At 49.3% G+C, this 19073-nt stretch overlaps 1 protein-coding gene across 1 annotated transcript in view; it reads right to left on the bottom strand.

Annotated features, from left to right (window-relative positions):
- Nucleotides 1–17506, bottom strand: part of ADAP2 (ArfGAP with dual PH domains 2) — a gene marked incomplete at both ends in the record, with an annotated part of 30648 nt that extends 13142 nt beyond the window's left edge. Inside the window, 6 exons of the mRNA XM_080714010.1 lie at nt 2896–3042; nt 5982–6094; nt 8291–8370; nt 13823–13914; nt 16579–16709; nt 17413–17506. Of these exons, the coding sequence (XP_080570136.1) occupies nt 2896–3042; nt 5982–6094; nt 8291–8370; nt 13823–13914; nt 16579–16709; nt 17413–17506 (657 nt within the window). The remainder of the gene's footprint in view (nt 1–2895; nt 3043–5981; nt 6095–8290; nt 8371–13822; nt 13915–16578; nt 16710–17412) is intronic.
- Nucleotides 17507–19073: the final 1567 nt, after the last annotated feature.

Below are 19073 nucleotides of genomic sequence, written 5' to 3'. Positions count from 1 at the left end.
GAGGGTGGCCACTGAACCCAAATCCTCCTGTCTCAGCCTCCAAAATGCTGGGATTACAAGCATGTGCCACCACGCCCGGCCTCCAGCTCCACATCTCTTAACGTTAATTCTCAGGTGACATGATACTGCTGGTCCCCAGGACACACTTTGAGAAGCCAGGGTCTAGGAAAGCATTATCCGCAGATGTTAAAGACCAGCTTTCAGGGGAGGGTAGTTGCACCTGGGGACACTTCTCCATGGCTTGGAATGCGGCTCGGCCACCGCTGTCTTGGACCTCTGTGCTGTCACCCAGGAGAACGCATGCACACATCAGGCTCGGCCACGTGGCCACCACCACCTCACCTGGAGAAGTGCGAGTCCTGCGGCCTTCCTCTGCGGCTGTCCACTGGTCCTCCCAAGAAGCCAGAGTGATTTTCTTATTACAAATCTAATTCCAGCTGGCTGGGAGTCCTCTCTACTGCCCAAAGGTCATTCAGTGACTTTGTCTCTGAGCTTCTTCCACACAGCTATTTACAATCCCTCAACTCAGGCGGTCCCTCCTCCTGGCTCAGCCTCACCCACCTCCCTCCTGCACACACCTTTTACCTAGAACATTCGACTCACTCTGCAGGTTAGTTTAGATGTGGTAATAGATTTGGGGGTACTTCTCTAAGAACCACCCCGCCATTTGCAGCCCCATATAATCCCATCCTCTCCTGGCCACAGCAACTGCACTAGAACTGGACCAAGAGAGAGGCTGGACTGAGCTATCAGATTCTTCCAGGAATTTGGAACTGGGAAGTCAAAAGACTTGTTCAAATCGATGCAGTGGCTGGACCTTGATGTAATATGTGATTGAGAAAGTCATTTGACTAGAGCTTCAAAGGAATGAAAGCATTTCCCCTCCCTCCCTAGGCCAAGCACAGGGCCAAGACTCTGAGTTCTGAGCTGTCATGTCCCAGGGTTTGTTAAGAACCTTATTGGTTTCAGGCACTAAGGAAATGGGCCATCACTTTACACTTTACAGGTCTCTCCAGTTACAGACTGGTGACCCTGGGTCCAAATCCTACAGGTTTGTTTACATGTGTGTTTGGTTTCTGGAGTTTTGGGGCTTTTTAATTTTTTTTTTTTTTTTTTTTTTTTTTTTGTGGTACTGGGGATGGAACCCAGGGGGCATATTCTACCTCCAAGCTATACCCCAGCCCTATTTTTTATTCTTTATTTTTGAAACCGGGTCTCACTGAGTTGCAAAGGGCTCACAAGTAGCTGAGGCTGGCTGGGAACCACGGTCCTCCTGTCTCAGCCTCCCAAATGCTGGGATTACATTAAAAAAAAAATTTATCCCAGCATTTGGGAGGCTGAGACTGGAGGATCATGGTTTGTGGACAGCCTCAGCTACTTAGTGAGGCCCTTTGCAAGTCAGTGAGACCCGGTTTCAAAAATAAAGAATAAAAAATAGGGCTAGGAGTGTAGCTTGGAGGTAGAATATGCCCCTGGGTTCCATCTCCAGCACTACAAAAATAAATAAATAAAAATAAAGTTTTGAGCGCCGGGCGTGGTGGCACACACTTGTAATCCCCGCGCTTGGGAGGCGGAGACAGGAGGATCGCGCTGGTTCGGAGCCAGACTCGCTGCTTAAGAGACCCTGTTTCCAAATAAAAAAATATATAAAAGTGGGTCTGGGAGTGTAGCCCAGAGATAGAAGGGCTTCCAGGAACCCCAGTACTGCCAAAAAATAAAAATAAAAAAAATAAAGAAAGAATAAAAAAAAAATAGGACAAGGGGTGTAGCTCGGAGGTCAAATGCCCCAGGGTTCCATCTCCAAACCTACACACACAAAAAAAAATAATAAAAAATAAAAATAAAAATAAAGTGTTGAGCCTCAGCAACTTAGAGAAACCATGTTTCAAAAATAAATAAATAAATAAATAAATAAATAGCCGGGCATGGTGGCACATGCTTGTAATCCCCGCGCTTGGGAGGCTGAGATAGGAGGATCGCACAGGTTCAAAGCCAGCCTCAGCTACTGAGTGAGGCTCTCAGCAAGTTAGTGAGACCCTGTTTCCAAATAAAATATAAAATTGGTCTAGGAGCATAGCCCGGAGGTAGAAAGCCTCTGGGTTCCACCCCCATTACCACCAAAAAATAAACAAAAACAAAACAAAAAACCAGTCTCAGCAGTGTAGCAAGACTCTCAGCAGCCTAGCAAAACCCTATGTCAAAACAAAATATAAAAGGACTGGGGGTGTAGCAGAGAGGTAGAATACCCCTGGGTCCAATCTTTAGTACCACACACAAAAAAGGTAATCAGTGCTCACAAAATGTCAGCCACCCCACTTCTCCCCACCATCTGGCATCTCCATCCCCTTCCCTGGACTATGACCCCACTCAGGATCTGACCCAGCTCATTCTCTTGGACCTGTACTTTTGTTCTTCTCTTTGCGCTGATCTGCAGGCCATAATAACATAACGCTTCTCAAACACTCATGTGCTTTGGGATCACCTGGGAATCCTGCCCAGAGCAGCTTCTAATTCTGTAGGTCTGGGGTGGACATGAGACTCTGGTTCTAACAAGCTCCCCAGTGATGCCAGTGCTGGTGGCCCAGGATGGCAGGCTAAGACAAAAGGCCCCAACCCGATCTTTCCATTCCTCTTCCCGTTTTCTGAATCTCTGCCCCTACCCTGGATTTGCCATTCTTGGGCCTAGTCCCTCTGCTAACTGGACTCCCACTGTGGCTGTGCACTGTCAGAGAGACTCACGGCACCGGCCATGTTCCTCTCCCACAGCTCAGTCTGCCTTCCTTAAACCTCTGTCTCAGACAGAGAAATGAAAGCAGATGGAGCAGCGGCAGGTCTCTAGAGCAGGGGAGGCAGGAAGCTGTGCTGGGAGCCCGCGTGGAGGTCGGGTCCGCTCACCTTCCCGTTTTCATGATACACAAACAGGTTCCTGGTGTGGCCCTCTCTCTTGTAGGTGATCTGCAGCCCGTGGGGGTGCCCTATCTTCTCTGTCTGGAAGGTGGCATTCAAGTCCTTGATGCTGATGACAGCTTTGGGGCCTTTACTCTGAAAGTGAAAAAGAGCAGACTCAGGATGTTGACAGTCAGCAGAGTAACTTCTGGTCACCTTCGCCAAGACCCTTACTGCAAATGAGCAACAAGTTTGCAACTAGCGGGGCGTGGTGGTGCACACTTGTATTGTAATCCCCGCGCTTGGGAGGCTGAGACAGGAGGATTGCACAGGTTCGAAGCCAGCCTCAGCTACTTAGTGAGGCTCTCAGCAACTTAGTGAGACCCTGTTTCCAGATAAATTATAAAATAGGGCTGGGAGTATACCCTGGAGGTAGAAAGCCCCTGGGTTCCACCCCCCAGTACCACAAAAAAAAACCCCACCCAAACTCTAGTACCATAAACAAACAAACAAATGAACCAACAAACAAAAGGGATGATAATGTATTTCAGCATTAGAGCACTTGCCTGGCATGCACGAGGCCCTGGGCTCACTCCCTAGTACCACCAAGAAAGAAGTTACAAACTGGGCATTATGGCACACGCTTATAATCCCAGGACTTGGGAGGCTGAGACAGGAGGCTCGCAAGTTTCTGGCCAGCCTCACCTACTTCATGAGGCCCTCTACAACTTAGTGAGACTCTGTTTCAAAATAAAGGATAAGCCGGGCGTGGTGGCGCACGCTTGTAATCCCCGCGCTTGGGAGGCAGAAACAGGAGGATCGCGCAGGTTCGAAGCCAGCCCCGCGCGCTGGCTTAGGAGACCCTGTTTCCAAATAAAAATGTAAAAATAGGTCTGGGAGTGTAGCCCGGAGATAGAAGGGCTTCCAGGAACCCCAGTACCAACAAAAAAAAAAAATAAAAAAATAAAAAAAATAAAGGATAAAAAATAGGGCTGAGGATATAGAACAGCCCCCTGGGTTCAATCCCCAGTACTGCCCCCAAAATGTTACCTTTATAATAAATTTTTTTTATTTCAGGAAAGATATAAAACAAAAAACAGTGAGGCCCTTTGCAATTTAGTGAGACTCTGTTTCAAAATAAAGAATAAAACACAGATGCAAGAAAAAGTGTCCTTGTACTTTCTCCCTGATTGTGGCAGCTGAGATTGAATAGGGGAAGACAAGAGAAAATAATAAATAAAGAATTAAAAAAATAGGCCTGGAGGTGTAGGTTGGAGCTAGAATGCCTCTGGGTTCCATCCCCAGTAACACACACACACACACACACACACACACACACACACACGCACACACGCACACACACACGCCAGATCACAGCAGCAGCGGGGCTCAGGGGCCCTTTCTTAGCGCAGCAGCACTGTCTCTTCCTGCCTTTCCTACTCCCTCAACAAAAGGGTGGAGAGAGCAACACTCTTCTGTGCTTTACAGTGGAGACTGAGGAGCGACCCCTCCTCTCACTAGAAGGTTAGTACTGACCTGTCTAGGAAAGCAACGGGGGAATAGTCACATTTTCCTGCATGAAATGGGCCAAAGTGAGGGCGATGCTGAGAGCGTGTCCTCTTCTGACTTTGTTGCCCTCTGCTTCACATTCTTTTGGCTGAAAATTTCTTATTTTTCTGTCCTCTAAAACTGGAATGCAGCTGGGCGTGGTGGTGCACGCCAGTAACCCCAGTGCTTGGGAAGCTGAGACAGGAGGATCACAGGTTCACAGCCACCCTTTGAAACTTAGCGAGACTGTTTCCAAATAAAAAAATAAAAGAGGGCCGGGGGGCAAGTAGGTGTAGCTCAGAGGCAGAATGACTGTAGGTTCAATTTCCAGCATCACACACACACACACACACACACACACACACACGCACACACACTGGAATGCCCCAGGGCTGAGCATGGTAGCTGGCCCCCAGAGGAGGCCCTCGACAATTCCTTCCTCCTGGTAGACACATGAAGCTCTACACATAAAGAAGTGGGCTCTATCTCCCCTTCCCTTCATCAGAGGCTGGCTGCATGACTTGCTTTGGTCAAACTGTAAAGACGTTTTAGACAGCCAGGTGTGGTGGTGCACGCTTGTAATCCCAGTACTTGGGAGGCTGAGAAAGGAGGATCACAGGTTCACAGCCAGCCTCAGCAAGTAGTGAGACTCTCAGCAACCTAGCAAGACCCTGTTTCAAAATTTAAAAAAATATATAATAGGGCTGGGGTGTACCTCAGGGGTAGAATGCTCCACAGTTCAATCCCTGGTATCACAAAAAGAAGGAGGGCCGGGCGTGGTGGCACACGCTTGTAATCCCTGCGCTTGGGAGGCGGAGACAGAAGGATTGCGCAGGTTCAAAGCCAGCCGTGCTGATTTAGGAGACCCTGTTTCCAAATTTAAAAAATATATAAAATAGGTCTTGGAGTATAGCCCGGAGGTAGAAGGGTTTCCAGGAACCCCAGTACCACCCAAACCAAAATAAAAACAAAAAGAGGGAGGGAAAGAGGAGAAAAAGAGCTTTTAGATAAGTTGCATGAAGTGCCTCACATCTGTAGTCCCAGCTGCTGAGAGGTTGAGACAGGAGGATCACAAGTGGAGGCCAACAGGGTCAGCACAGTGAGACCCAGTCTCAAAAAGCAACAACTACATGCCGGGCGTGGTGGCGCACGCTTGTAATCCCCGCGCTTGGGAGGCGGAGACAGGAGGATCGCGCAGGTTCGAAGCCAGCCGCGCGCGCTGGCTTAGGAGACCCTGTTTCTAAATAAAAAATATATATAAAAATAGGTCTGGGAGTGTAGCCCAGAGGTAGAAGGGCTTCCAGGAACCCCAGTACCACCAAAAAAAAAAAAAAAAAAGCAACAACTACAACATGGACCAGTCTAGGGTGATTCTAGGTGAACAGAGTGTGTGTTTTTTGTGAACTGGATTAAGTAGATAGCCAATGAAAAGAAAGTGGTGCCCTCAGTGTCTGAAATTGTCCACAAGTCAAGTCACCATCTCCTAACAGGTGGGCCCAGGTGAGCTCAGGGCCCAGGGCGCATCCCCGGCCATCCTGGCCTCTTACCTCCTCCTTGGTGTAGTATTTCAGGAGGCCGTCTCTTGCCAGTAAGACAAACCTCCTTCTCAGGAACTGTGCATTGTCCCTTCCCCGCTTCCACAGGAATCCTTCCCGGTTACCTTGATGACCAAGGAGAAGGACTGAACACCCAGGACCATAAGATGCACGAGCAGCTCAGGCACCTCCGAGGCCCCAGGGAAAGCCCTCCAGCCACTGCCCGAATGCCCCACTCTACTGGCTACTTCAGTGGCAGGGCACAAGGGCCTTGATGCAGCCACTTTGCCACATCGTATAATCTCAGCTGGACTTCCGCCACTGTGCAAAACCTTTCTCCATTGGCTCTCCATAGCACCAGGCTGTCTCACCAGAAGACATAATAAAACCTTAAGAAGTTTAAGTCCACCGGGCGTGGTGGCGCACGCTTGTAATCCCTGCACTTGGGAGGTGGAGACAGGAGGATTGGCAGGTTCGAAGCCAGCCACGCTGGCTTAAGAGTCCCTGTTTCCAAATAAAAATATAAAAAATAGGTCTGGGAGCATACCCCGGAGGTAGAAGGGCTTCCAGAAACCCCAGTGCCACCAAAAGAAAAAAAAAAACAAAAGAAGTTTAAGTCCTGAACTAGGGATGTAGCTCAATGGTCCAATCCAGTACCTGCCTAATTATATAAAGTACTGGGTTTGATTTTCAGTCCACTCCCCCTGCACCCTGCACCTAAAAAAAGAAGGAAGAGAGCAGGGCGTGGTGGCACACGTTTGTCATCCCAGCGCTTGGGAGGCTGAGACAGGAGGATCGCACAGGTTTGATCACGGCCTCAGTTACTTAGTGAGGCTCTCAGCAACTTAGTGAGACCTTGTTCCCAAATAAAATATAAAATAGGTCTGGCTGAGCGGCCAGCATCGGAGCCTGCCATGAAGCAAGGCCGGTGCTGGGGCCTCCGAGGCCGGGATAAGAGCCTGCCGAGGGGTTAGGCCAGTGCTGGGACCGATGGCTGGCATTGGAGCCTGCCGTGAGGCAAGGCCGCTACTGGGGCCTCTGAGGCTGGGATCAGAGCCAGCTGAGGGATTAGGCTGGTGTCGGGGCCAGAGAGACCAGAATCGGGGCCTCCCATGAGGCAAGGCCTCTGCTTGAGCCAGCGAGGTCTGGATCAGTCCACTGGGTAGCCAGGCCACTACTGGGGCCATCAAGAGTGGGATCGGTACTTGCAACGCGGCATGCACAGAGGAATATCGCAGAAAATAAGAATCAGATGCTTCCCCTAATCAGCAAAAAACTAGGAGGAAAGGGGCAACAGGAAGAGGTTGAGCTATAGAAAGGGCCCTATAGTGAAGCAACTAAGGTGACCAATCAGAGGGTATGGAATAGTAGAGAATGGAGCCTCTTTTAAAACACAGGAGGTACATAAACAAATGTATCAAAGTTAATCACCAAACAAGCATGGGATTAAGGGAGGGGGAGGGAATGGGATGGGGGCTGGATGAGGGCTAATTGGAAGATGTGTGCTTGTATATCCTCTCAAGTCTTGTACTCCAATGTGCTATATGATTACAATGCACCAATTAAAAAAAATAGGTCTGGCTATGTAACCCAGAGGTAGAAAGCCCTGGGTTCCATCCCCAGCACCACAAAAAAAAAGAAAAAAAAAAAAAAAGAAGGAAGAGGGGGAGGAGGAGGAAGAAGTGATGATGACTAAGTTCTAAAAAAACTGGAGTGATACTATAAGAGGCCTAAATATACATGGTCCTACTCAATCCTACATGGATTCAGCCAAATAAAATTTTGGGAATAGTGAGTAAATCAAGGGGCCTACTAGTTTGGACATTCATTTGCACTGCTGGCCTAATACTGTTGAGTACCGGCTGCCTCTGCCCCTCCAAGAATGATTTTGTACACTTTGCACTCTCTCTAGATCAGTGCAAACTTGGACTTGGAGCAGTGGGGTGGAAACCACCATAGGCCCAGGGCCTCCCATAAGGCTGTGCCCAGCACAAGGGCAGAAAGGAAAGCTGAAAGGCGCCCACAGTCCCCCAAGCCTTGAGCCACACCAGGAAGGGCACTAGCCCAGGGCAGAAACATCTCCCAGCCAGCCTACAGCTGACACTTAGGCTCTGCGCACACTCAGTGCCCTGCAAGGACCTGAGACCAAGTTGCTTCCCTGCTGCTCAGACCCTAAAGCCCACTAGCTGGGTGCTTGCTGTCTTGAGGCAGAGGAGCATCCCTTGGTGCCCGCGGCTTGACTATCTGGCTCCCGCCAACCCGGTATTCTGTTTCTAAGCTCAGTAGAACACAGATCTCAAAAGACATGAAAATCACTTTACCTGGGGGTGAGATGGTTTTCCCATCAGCCATAAACTCCTGTCTCTCATACTTAGCTCGAATCCATTGTTCCTTCAAGACCCTAAAAAAAAAAAAAAAAAAAAAAAAAAAAACCTTAGGTCAGCTGAGTCTGCTGTGGTCTCTCCCCAGGTTCCATGACGCTACACTGGGAGTGGGTACCTGCTCAGGACATCCAGGCTACTCAGCTCAGTACCAGGGACACTTAGTGCTGGATAACTCTTTTTCTTTTTTCTTTCTTTCTTTTTTTATATTTTAGTTGGAAACAGGGTCTCACTAAGTTGCTGAGAGCCTCACTAAGTAGCTGAAGCTGGCTTCGAACCTGTGCGATCCTCCTGTCTCAGCCTCCCAAGCACGGGGATTACAAGCGTGCGCCACCACTCCGGGCTCTGGATAACTCTTTTTCAAAGGGTCTCACTAAGGCCTCAGCCCCCTACACAGACGTGGTACCTGAATGTCTCCACACATGACCAGTGCCTCCTGGGAAGAGCTATTTCTCCCACTGGACTGAGAACCACTGGACCATTCCAACTCCAGCCTCAGGCCTCTGGGTTAATAAGGAGGTGCATCCCCTGCACATCTACACTGTCCGGCCCCACAGCACACTCAGCCTCTCCCTCTCTCTGTTCATGGGCGCTGGGCCCGCTCCATTGGATACACAGGGTCTTGGGGCCTGACCACCTGAGATCTGGTCTCACTCGACCAATTATCCACTGTGTGACCAAGAACAAGTTAACTTCTCTGGACTTAGGGAATATGTTGATCATATTATAACTGCCTGTCCGTCCAGATTGATGAGAAATGTATTATTTATTTATTTATCGGGACTGAGGGTGGAACCCAGGGGCTTTTCTGCCTCCAGGCTATACTCCCAGACCTATTTTGTACTTTATTTGGAAACAGGGTCTCACTAAGTTGCTGAGAGCCTCACTCAGTAGCTGAGGCAGGATTAGAACCTGTGCGATCCTCCTGTCTCAACCTCCCAAGCTCTGGGATTAAAGTATGTGCCACCACGCCCGGCTCTGATGAGAAGTTTAAATGTATGGAAAGAGCCTAGCACTAGCTGGGCATGGTGGCACCTCCCGAATGCTGGCACTGTCATCCCAGCACTTGGGAGGCTGAGATAGGAGGATTGTGGTTCAAGGCCAGCCTTAGCTACTTAGTGAGGCCCTTCGCAACTTAGTGAGACCCTGTTTCAAAATAAAGAATAAAAGCCGGGCGTGGTGGCACACGCTTATAAGCCCAGCATTTGGGAGGCTGAGACTGGAGAATCGAGGTTCACGGACAGCCTCAGCTACGTAGTGGGGCCCTCAGCAACTCAGTGAGACCCTGTTTCAAAATAAAGAATAAAAAACAGGGCAGGGAGTGTAGCTCAGAGGTCAAAAATGCCCCTGAGTTCCATCCCCAGACCTGCCAAAAAAAAAAAAAAGAAAAAAAAGAATTAAAAAAATAGGGCAGAAGCCGGGCGTGGTGGTGCACGCTTGTAATCCCCGCGCTTGGGAGGCGGAGACAGGAGGATCGCGCAGGTTCAAAGCCAGCCGCGCTGGCGTAAGAGACCCTGTCTCAAAAATATAAAAAAATAGGTCTGGGAGTGTAGCCCAGAGGTAGAAGGGCTTCCAGGAACCCCAGAACCACCAAAAAAAAAAAAAAAAAATAGGGCAGGAGGTGTAACTTGGAGGTAGAATGCTGTCCTGGAGTTCCATCTCCACTATCACAAAAAAGAAAAAAAGAATAAAAAATAGGACTGGGGTGCAGCTTGGAGGTAGAAGGCCCCTAGGTTCCACCCCAAGTACTGCAAAAAATTAAAATGAAAAATAAATAAATAAATAGCCGGTCGTGGTGGCGCACACTTGTAATCCCTGCGCTTGGGAGGTGAAGACAGGCGGATCACGCAGTTTCAAAGCCAGCCTTGCTGGCTTAAGAGACCCTGTTTCCAAATAAAAATATAAAAAATAGGTGTTTGGGAGTGTAGCCTGGAGGTAGAAGGGTTTCCAGGAACCCCAGTACCAAAATAATAATAATAATAATAATTAATAATAGTAATAATAATAAATAAAAAGGGCTGAAAGTGTGACTCACGTGATAGAATGCTCCTGGGTTCAATGCCCAGTGCCACAAATAAAAAATACTCCCTCAATCAGATGTCATTTATGATCACTGCAAAAAAAATCATACAACCAGGACTAGAACTATTATTTTATTTATTTACTTATCTATATTTATTTTGGGGGGTATTAGTAGCTGTGCATTGCTAAGAGTAGAATATTATTATTATTAATGTTTTTGTTGTTATTATTATTTTATTTTTCTTATTGTGGGAGGGTACTGGGAATTGAACCCAGAGGCATTCTTCCTCTGGGATACACCCCCAGTACTATTTTATTTTTTTATTTTGAAACAAGTTCTCACTAAGTTACTGAGAGTCTATGTTGCTGAAGCTGGCCTTCAACCTACAATCCTCCTGTCTCAGCCTCTTGAGTATTGGGATTATAACGACCTATCCGTCAAGATTGATGGGAAGTTTATCACACACAGTAGGTGCTCAGCAGGAACTGGCACAGCAAGGCAGGATGAGATGGGTCCTTTCAAGCAGAGCCCTGCACATCCCATGGCCCAGCCAGGGACAAGGCAGCTCTCTAAAGCTGACTCTGAGAAATGTGTTAAAACCTGTTTGTTGAGGTGGGCCTAGTGGTGCACTCCTGAAATCTCAGTACTGGGGAGGTTGAGACAGGAGGATAGAAGGTTCGGGGCTAGCCTCAGCAACTTTTTTTTTTTTTTTGGTACTGGAAATGTAACCCAGGGGCATTCTACCTCTGAGCTACATCCCCAGCTGTTTATTATTATTATTATTATTATTATTATTATTATTAGGTCTGGGGATGGAACCCAGGGGCATTCAACCTCTGAGCTACACACCCTGCTCTATTTTTTATTCTTTATTTGAAACAGGGTCTCACTAAGTTGCGGAGGGCCTCACTAAGTAGCTGAGGCTGTCCGCGAACCACGGTCCTCCAGTCTTAGCCTCCCGAATGCTGGGATTACAAGCATTGCACCACCATGACAGGCTTATTTTTTTATTATTTATTTATTTATTTATTTTGTGGTACTGGGGGTGTATGCCCGGCACTTGGTAACTTAAACCTTCAGCACTTACAGAATAAAAGCTGGGCGTGTTGGCACACGATTGTAATCACAGTACTTGGGACGTTTAGGCAGGAGGATCTGGGTTCTTGGCCAGCCTCAGCTACTTAGTGAGTCACTCTGCAATTTAGTGAGAACCTGTTTCAAAATAAAGAATAAAAAATCAGGCTGACAGCCGGGCTTGGTGGTGTACGCTTGTAATCCCCGCGTTTGGGAGGCTGAGACAGGAGGATCGCACGGGTTCAAAGCCAGCCTCAGCTACTCAGTGAGGCTCTCAGCAACTTAGTGAGACCCTGTTTCCAAATAAAATATAAAATAGGTCTGGGAGTATAGCCCAGAGGTAGAAAGCCTCTGGGTTCCACCCCCAGTACCACCACCAAAAAAAAAAAAAAAAAAAAAAAAATCAGGCTGGGGGTGTAGCTTAGAGGTAGAATGCCCCTGGATTTAATCCCCCTTAAAAAAAAAAATTCCCTCAGCACTTAGCAAGACCCTGTTTCAAAATAAAGAGATGGGAGGCCGGGCGTGGTGGCGAATGCCTGTAATCCCAGCATTCGGGAGGCAGAGACCAGAGGATCGCGGGTTTACTGGCCAGTCTCAGTTACTTAGTGAGGGTTTGCAACTCAGTTAGACCCTGTTTCAAAATAAGAATAAGAGCCGGGCATGGTGGCGCACGCTTGTAATCCCAACATTTGGAAGGCTGAGACAGGAGGATCGCACAGGTTCAAAGCCAGCCTCAGCTACTTAGTGAGGCTCTCAGCAACTCAGTGAGATCCTGTTTCCAAATAAAGTATAAAAAGGTCTGGGAGTATAGCCCGGAGGTAGAAAAGCCCCTGGGTTCCACCCCCAGTACCACACACACACACACACACACACACACACACACACACACACACACACAGCTCAGAATATACTAGTAATGTACTAGTAGCTATTTTTTTCCAGTACTGGGATAGAACCTATCAGTGCTCTACCACTGAGATATACCTCCAGATATTCTACTTATTTATTCATTTATTCATTTATTTATTTTGTGGTACTAAGGGTTGAGAAATTCCATCTCCAAATTGCACCTTTTTTACTTTTTGTTTTGAAACAAGGTTTTGCTAGGTTTCTGGTTCTTGCTAGGGGTCTCACTAAGTGCTGAGGTTGGTCTTGAACCTGCGATCCTCCTGTCTCAGCCTCCCAAGTACTGAGATGACAAGAATGCACTACTAGTTTCAGCTCAAGTACTGGGATTAAAGGCATGTGCCACCATGTCTGGGTTTTATTTTATTTTGAAACAGGGTCTTACTAAGTTGTCCAGGTTGGCCTCAAATTTAGGATTTTCTTATCTCAACCTCTTGAGTCACTGGGGTTACAGGTGTGTACCATGGCGCCTAGCTGCTATTAGTTTGTTTATTTATTTATTTATTTATTTATTTTCTATACCAGGGATGGAAGCCAGGGGCATTCTACCTCTAAGCTACACCCCCAGCCCTATTTTTTTATTCTTTATTTTGAAACAGGTTCTCATTTTATTTATTTATTTATTTATTTATTTATTTATTTATTTTTGCAGTACTGGGGATGGAACTCAGGGGCATACTACCTCTAAGCTATATCTCCAGCCCTATTTTTATTCTTTATTTTTGAAACAGGGTCTCACTGAGTTGCAAAGGACCTCACTAAGTAGCTGAGGCTGTCTGTGAACCACAATCCTCCTGTCTTAGCCTTCTGAATGCTGGGATTACAAATATGCGCCCCGATGCCCGGCTCTGCTATTATTATTTCTATGGATATTATTTAAGGATCTGTAGCTTAGACAAGTCTTTTGTAGACAACCTGAATTTAGGTGGGACGGATCTAGACATAACACTCAACAGGAAGTAGCTGAAATACACTTGTTTTGCTATACCAACATTTCAACCGGGTGTGGTGGTGTATGCTCGTAAGCCCAGTACTTGGGAGACAGACATGAGGGTTGCAGGTTCACAGTAAGCCTCCTCAACTTAGTGGGACTTGTTTCAAAATAAAGATTAAAAATTAAAAAAGAGCTGAGAGTGCAGCTTTGAAGTAGAATGCCCCTGGGTTCAATCCCTGGTACCGCAATAAATAAATACCAACATTTCTCCCCCTATCATCATCTGTAGGCTACCAGAACATCAGAGCCAGAGTGACAGATCATAGCTCTTACAGAAAATCCTCCATTCCACAGCTTTGGACACTGAGGCTCAGAGAGGGAAGGGACACACCATACAGCTAGAGGAGAGAGGCTGAAACCAGGGTGGGTACGGGGCCCTCCCGACAGTTCAACATGCACTGGATCTGGTCCACACACCAGGCACCAGGGATGGAGCGTGGGACCCTCACCCGCCCCAGAGGAACCGCCCACTCACAGGCAGTCGCTGGCTTGGGGGATGTAGTAGAAAGCTGGGACTCTGGCTTCGAACTTGGCCTTCACACGGAGGTTCCCATTGTGGGTCATAAACTGCAAGACAACAGCAAGTCAAGGTAAAATTAGCACTCACAAAAATGTGAAACGAGTGCCAGGCGTGTGGCAGCACACACCTAGAATCCCAGTACTTGGGAGGCTGAGAAAGAAGGATCGCTAGTTTGAGGCTAGCCTCAGCAACTTAGCAAAGCTCTCATCAACTTAGTGAGAACCTGTTGCCAAATAAATAAAAAAAGAGCTGAGGATGTAGTTCGGAGGTAGAATGTCCATGGGTTCAATGCCTAGCACCACACACACACACACACACACACACACACACACACACACACACACTCCCAATACTTGGGAGGCTGAGACAGGAGGATCCCAGGTTCATCATCAACCTCAGCTACTTTGTGAAACCCTGTTTTAAAATAAAGAAGAGAGCCGGGCGTGGTGGCGCACGCTTGTAATCCCCACGCTTGGAAGGCAGAGACAGGAGGATCGTACAGGTTAGAAGCCAGCCACGTGCGCTGGTTTAGGAGACTCTGTTTCCAAATAAAAATGTAAAAAAAAAAAATGGGTCTGGGAGTGTAGCCCGGAGGTAGAAGGGCTTCCAGGAACCCCAGTACCACCAAAAATAAATAAATAAATAAAATAAAGAAGAGAAAATAGGGGGTGTACCTCAGAGGTAGCATCCCCCGGGTACAATCCCTAGTACAAAGAAAGAAAGAAAGAAAGAAAGAAAGAAAGAAAGAAAGAAAGAAAGAAAGAAAGAAAGAAAGAAAGAAAGAAAGAAAGAAACCCTGGTCTACTCAGAAGGCTAGTGGTCCCAAAACAACCGGGGCAGTAATAACTACACCTCAACCAGGAGCAACACCTTACAGTTCTCACACAGCAGCCCAGACATTTTAACATTACCATCCCAATTTTATTGACTGATTGACTGTGGCATAAAAGATTGAACCCAGAGGCATTCTACCTCCAAGCTATAACCCCAGCACTTTTTTATTTTTTATTTTGAAACAGGGTCTCACTAGGTTGCAGAGGGCCTCACTAAGTAGCTGAGGCTGGCTGCGAACCTGCAATCCTCCTGTCTCAGCCTCCCAAGTACTGTGATTACAGGTGTATGCTACCACGCCCAGTTTATTTTTCATTTTTGAAACAGCTCTCACCAAATTACCTCACCCTGGCCTCGAATTTATGACCCTCCTGTATCAGCCTCCCAAGTACAACAACAATTACAGGTATGCGTCACTGTGCCCAGCCAGGCATCAGGCTTTTCCTTTAAACCCCTAGGTTACAGTGAACCCTGGTTTCCCCTCCCCGGGAGCTGCTGGGCTGTGCCACAGGATGTACAGCAGCTCTGGATCTCAACAAGATGTGTCAGTATTCAAATCTTGGCTCTGCCCTTTCTTCTATGAGTAAGCCTGGCACTCCCACCTGTAAAAATGAAGAAAATCGCCAGGCGTGGTGGCACAGGCTCGTTATCCCAGTACTTGAGAGGCTGAGGCAGGAGGATTGCAGGTTTGCAGTCAGCCGCAGCTACTTAGTGAGGCCCTCCACAACTCAGTGAGAACCTGTTTCAAAATAAAAAAGTGGGCTGGGGGTGTAACTCGGTGGTAGAATGTACCTGGGTTCAATCCCCAGCACTGCAAAATAAAAATAAAAATAAATACATGAAGAAATAAAATGAAGAAAGTGTAAGAGGGGCATCACAGGGCATAAACACCCTGGGCCTATGTGCTGGGTGCCTGCTTCGCGTCTTTCTCCAAGGAATGTGCGCCCTGGATGAGTAGGGACCTAGTTGTTCGCCGTCCCTCCCAGGACCCAGCACCCAGTGGGTCTCCAGTAACTGTGTGTTGACTGAACAAGTGAAACATCCAGCCCCGCGGTGTTTGTGGGTTCCCGGCCCATGGTGGGTGCTCGGATGTGTCACCTGTCTCCCTAGTCATCCTTACACCCTGCAGCCAACCAGCACAGCTTAGACTGGCCTGCTCTCCGAAGAGTTTTCTGGCCAAAATGTTACCACCCAGCTGAAGGAGCCCTCCATGAACACAGGGCAGGAGAGCAAAGTGGTCTGCTTGCTGGAGGGGGAGGAGAGGGGAGGGGGGCCATAGACCATTCTGGATGTTTCCCTTCCTGAGTCTGGGCTGATAACAGCGACTGTTAACAGACCACTTTCTTTGTTTTTGTTGTTCATTTGCTTGCTTGCGGTTCTTTTGTGTTTTGTTTTGTTGTTTATTTTTTTCTATACTAGTGATCAAACCCAAGGTCATTCTACCACCAAGCTACATCCCCAGCTTTATTTTTTTTTTATTTTTAATTTTTTTTATTTGAAACAGAATCTTGCTAGCTCGAACCTTCAATCCTCCTGTCTCGGCCTCCTAAATACTGGGATTACAGGCGTGAGCCACCACACCTGGCTTACTTTAGCGCCTGCATTTCATCCTTACAGCAGCCCTGGGAGAGGATGGCTGTATGCCCACAGCACAGATGTGCAAACACAGAGTCCTCCGCTGAGATTAAGCAACCAGCTCAGGCCCTCGCAGCTGGTAAGCAAGTGAGGAGGCAGGATTCGAACCCAGGACCTCTGGCTAAACCCCATGTGCTAGGCTGCGGTTCCTCTTCTCCTTGCTGACCCTCTCCTGCGGACCCGGAGCGCCGCCCACTGCCTGGCCCAGTCCTCCGGTCTCGCGGGTCCCCAGTGCACCCCTTTACCTCCACAGTGCCGTCGTCCCAGAAGTCGAGCCTCAGCGACTTGACCTTGCTGACGTCGGGGAAGTTGCGGTGGACGCCGGAGCAGTGGAGACAGATGAAGATCCCCAACTTGTAAGAGGCCCAGTCGGGATCTGCGGCGGGCGGGGGGAGGAGACGGGCCGGCTGGGGGCGCTGGGACCGGCGGTCAGGGACTCCGGCCGCGGCCAGCTCCGCCCGCCGGGAGCCCCGACTCTCGGACTCCCCGCCTCGGAACAGCTAAGTCCCGGGCACGAAGGTGGGTTCGTGTGCCGACCCGGGGCGCGGGGGTCACCGTCGGGGGTCGCGGTCGGGGGTCGCGGTCGGCGATCGCCGTGGGGGGTCTCGTCGGGGTTGCCGTGGGGGGTCGCGTCGGGGGTCGCAGTCGGGGGTCCCGAAGGGAGGGTCGCCATCGGGGGTCGCCGTGGGGGGTCGCCATGGGGGAATGCGTGGGGGTCGCGTTAGGGGTCGCCGTCGGGGGTCGCCGTGGGGGAACGCGTCGGGGGTCGCCGTGGGGGGTCGCGTTAGGGGTCGCCGTCGGGGGTCGCCGTCGGGGAACGCGTCGGGGGTCGCCGTCGGGGAACGCGTCGGGGGTCGCCGTGGGGGGTCGCGTTAGGGGTCGTCGTGGGGGGTCGCGTCGGGGGTCGCCGTGGGGGGACGCGTCGGGGGTCGCCGTCGGGGAACGCGTCGGGGGTCGCCGTGGGGGGTCGCGTTAGGGGTCGTCGTGGGGGGTCGCGTTAGGGGTCGCCGTCGGGGAACGCGTCGGGGGTCGCCGTCGGGGAACGCGTCGGGGGTCGCCGTGGGTCCCGCCTGCCTTACCCGCCGCCCCGCAGTCGGCGCAGCGCGCGTTGCCGGTGCCCGCCGCCCGCTGCAGCTCCAGCAGCCGCTTCTTGTTGCGCTCGCGGTCGCCCATGGCCGGCCCCCGAGGTGCCCAGCTCCGCCCGGCCGCCCCCGGCCCGCGGCCGCCCAGGGCCAGCCCGGCCCGCGCCTCCAGCCCCGCCCGCCTGCGCCCCGCCCCCGGCCGGCCCGCGCGGGAGGGGCCCGGAGCCGCCGCGCCGCGGGATCGAGCCCCGGCCGCCCGGCCAGCTGCGAAGCTGTGCACAACCTAGCTGGCCTTCCCGGGCCTTCGTTTCCATCTCTGTAAGGAGGAATGCGCGCCGGGCGTACCCCCGTAATCCCAGTATTTGGGAGGTTGAGACAGGAGAATCACAGGTTCGAGGACAGCCTCAGCACGTAGTAAGCCTCTCATCAACCTTAGCAAGAAGCTGTTTCAAAATAAAATAAAAGAGGGCTGGGGTGTAGTTCAGAGGTAGAATGCCTCTGGGCTGAATCCCCAGTACCACAAATTAAATAAATAGATAAATAAATAGATAGCTGGGCGTCGTGGCACAGGCTTGTAATCCCAGCATTTGGGGGGCTGAGTCCGGAGGATCACGGTTCGTGGACAGCCTCAGCTACTTAGTGAGGCCCTCAGCAACTCTGAACTTATTTTTTGCGGGTGTGGGGATGGAACCCAGGGACATTGGACCTCCGAGCTACACCCCCTGCCCTATTTTTTATTCTTTTATTTTGAAACAGAGTCTCACTAAATTACGGAGGGCTTCACTAAGTAGCTGAGGCTGTCTGCGAACCGCAATCCTCCCGTCTCAGCCTCCCGAATGCTGGGATTACAAGCATGTACCACCACCCCCGGCTCTGTTTTTTATTTATTTATTTTTGTTTATTTAATTAATTAATTTATTTGTTTTTGGGTGGTACCAGGGCTGGGACTCAGGGTCTTTCTACCTCCAGACTATACTCCCAGACTTATTTTTATATTTTATTTGGAAACAGGGTCTCACTAAGTAGCAGAGACTGGCTTCAGACCTGTGCAATCCTCCTGTCTCAGCCTTCCAAGCGTGGGGATTACAAGCATGCACCACCATGCCCAGCTTTAATGTTTTTTTGTTTTTGTTTTTGGCGGTCTGGGGATGGAACCCAGGGGCATTCGACCTCCGAGCTATACCCCCTGCCCTATTTTTTATTCTTTATTTTGAAACAGGGTCTCACTAAATTGCAGAGGGCCTCACAAAGTAGCTGAGGCTGTCCATGAACCGCAATCCTCCAGTCTCAGCCTCCCAAATGCTGGGATTACAAGCATGCACCACCATGCCCGGCTATTTATTTATTTATTTATTTATTTATTTATTTATTTATTTATTTTTGTGGTACTAGGAATGGAACCCAGGGGCATTCTACCTCCAAACGACACCCCAGTTCTATTATTTATTCTTTATTTTGAAACAAGGTCTCATTGTGTTGCAAAGGGCTCACTAAGTAGCTGAGGCTGGCTTCAAGCCTACATAATATTCCTGTCTCAGCCTTCCAAATGCTGGGATTACAAGCATGTGTCACCACGCCTGGCTTTCTATTTTATTTATTTATTTATTTATTTATTTATTTATTTTTGCTGGTCTGGGGATGGAACCCAGAGGCATTTG

Source organism: Muscardinus avellanarius (genome assembly GCF_963383645.1).
Source record: "Muscardinus avellanarius genome assembly, chromosome: 16".
NCBI lineage: Eukaryota > Metazoa > Chordata > Mammalia > Rodentia > Gliridae > Muscardinus > Muscardinus avellanarius.
The sequence above is the reverse complement of the archived record's forward strand: the minus strand, read 5'-3'. Positions and strand labels throughout refer to the sequence as shown.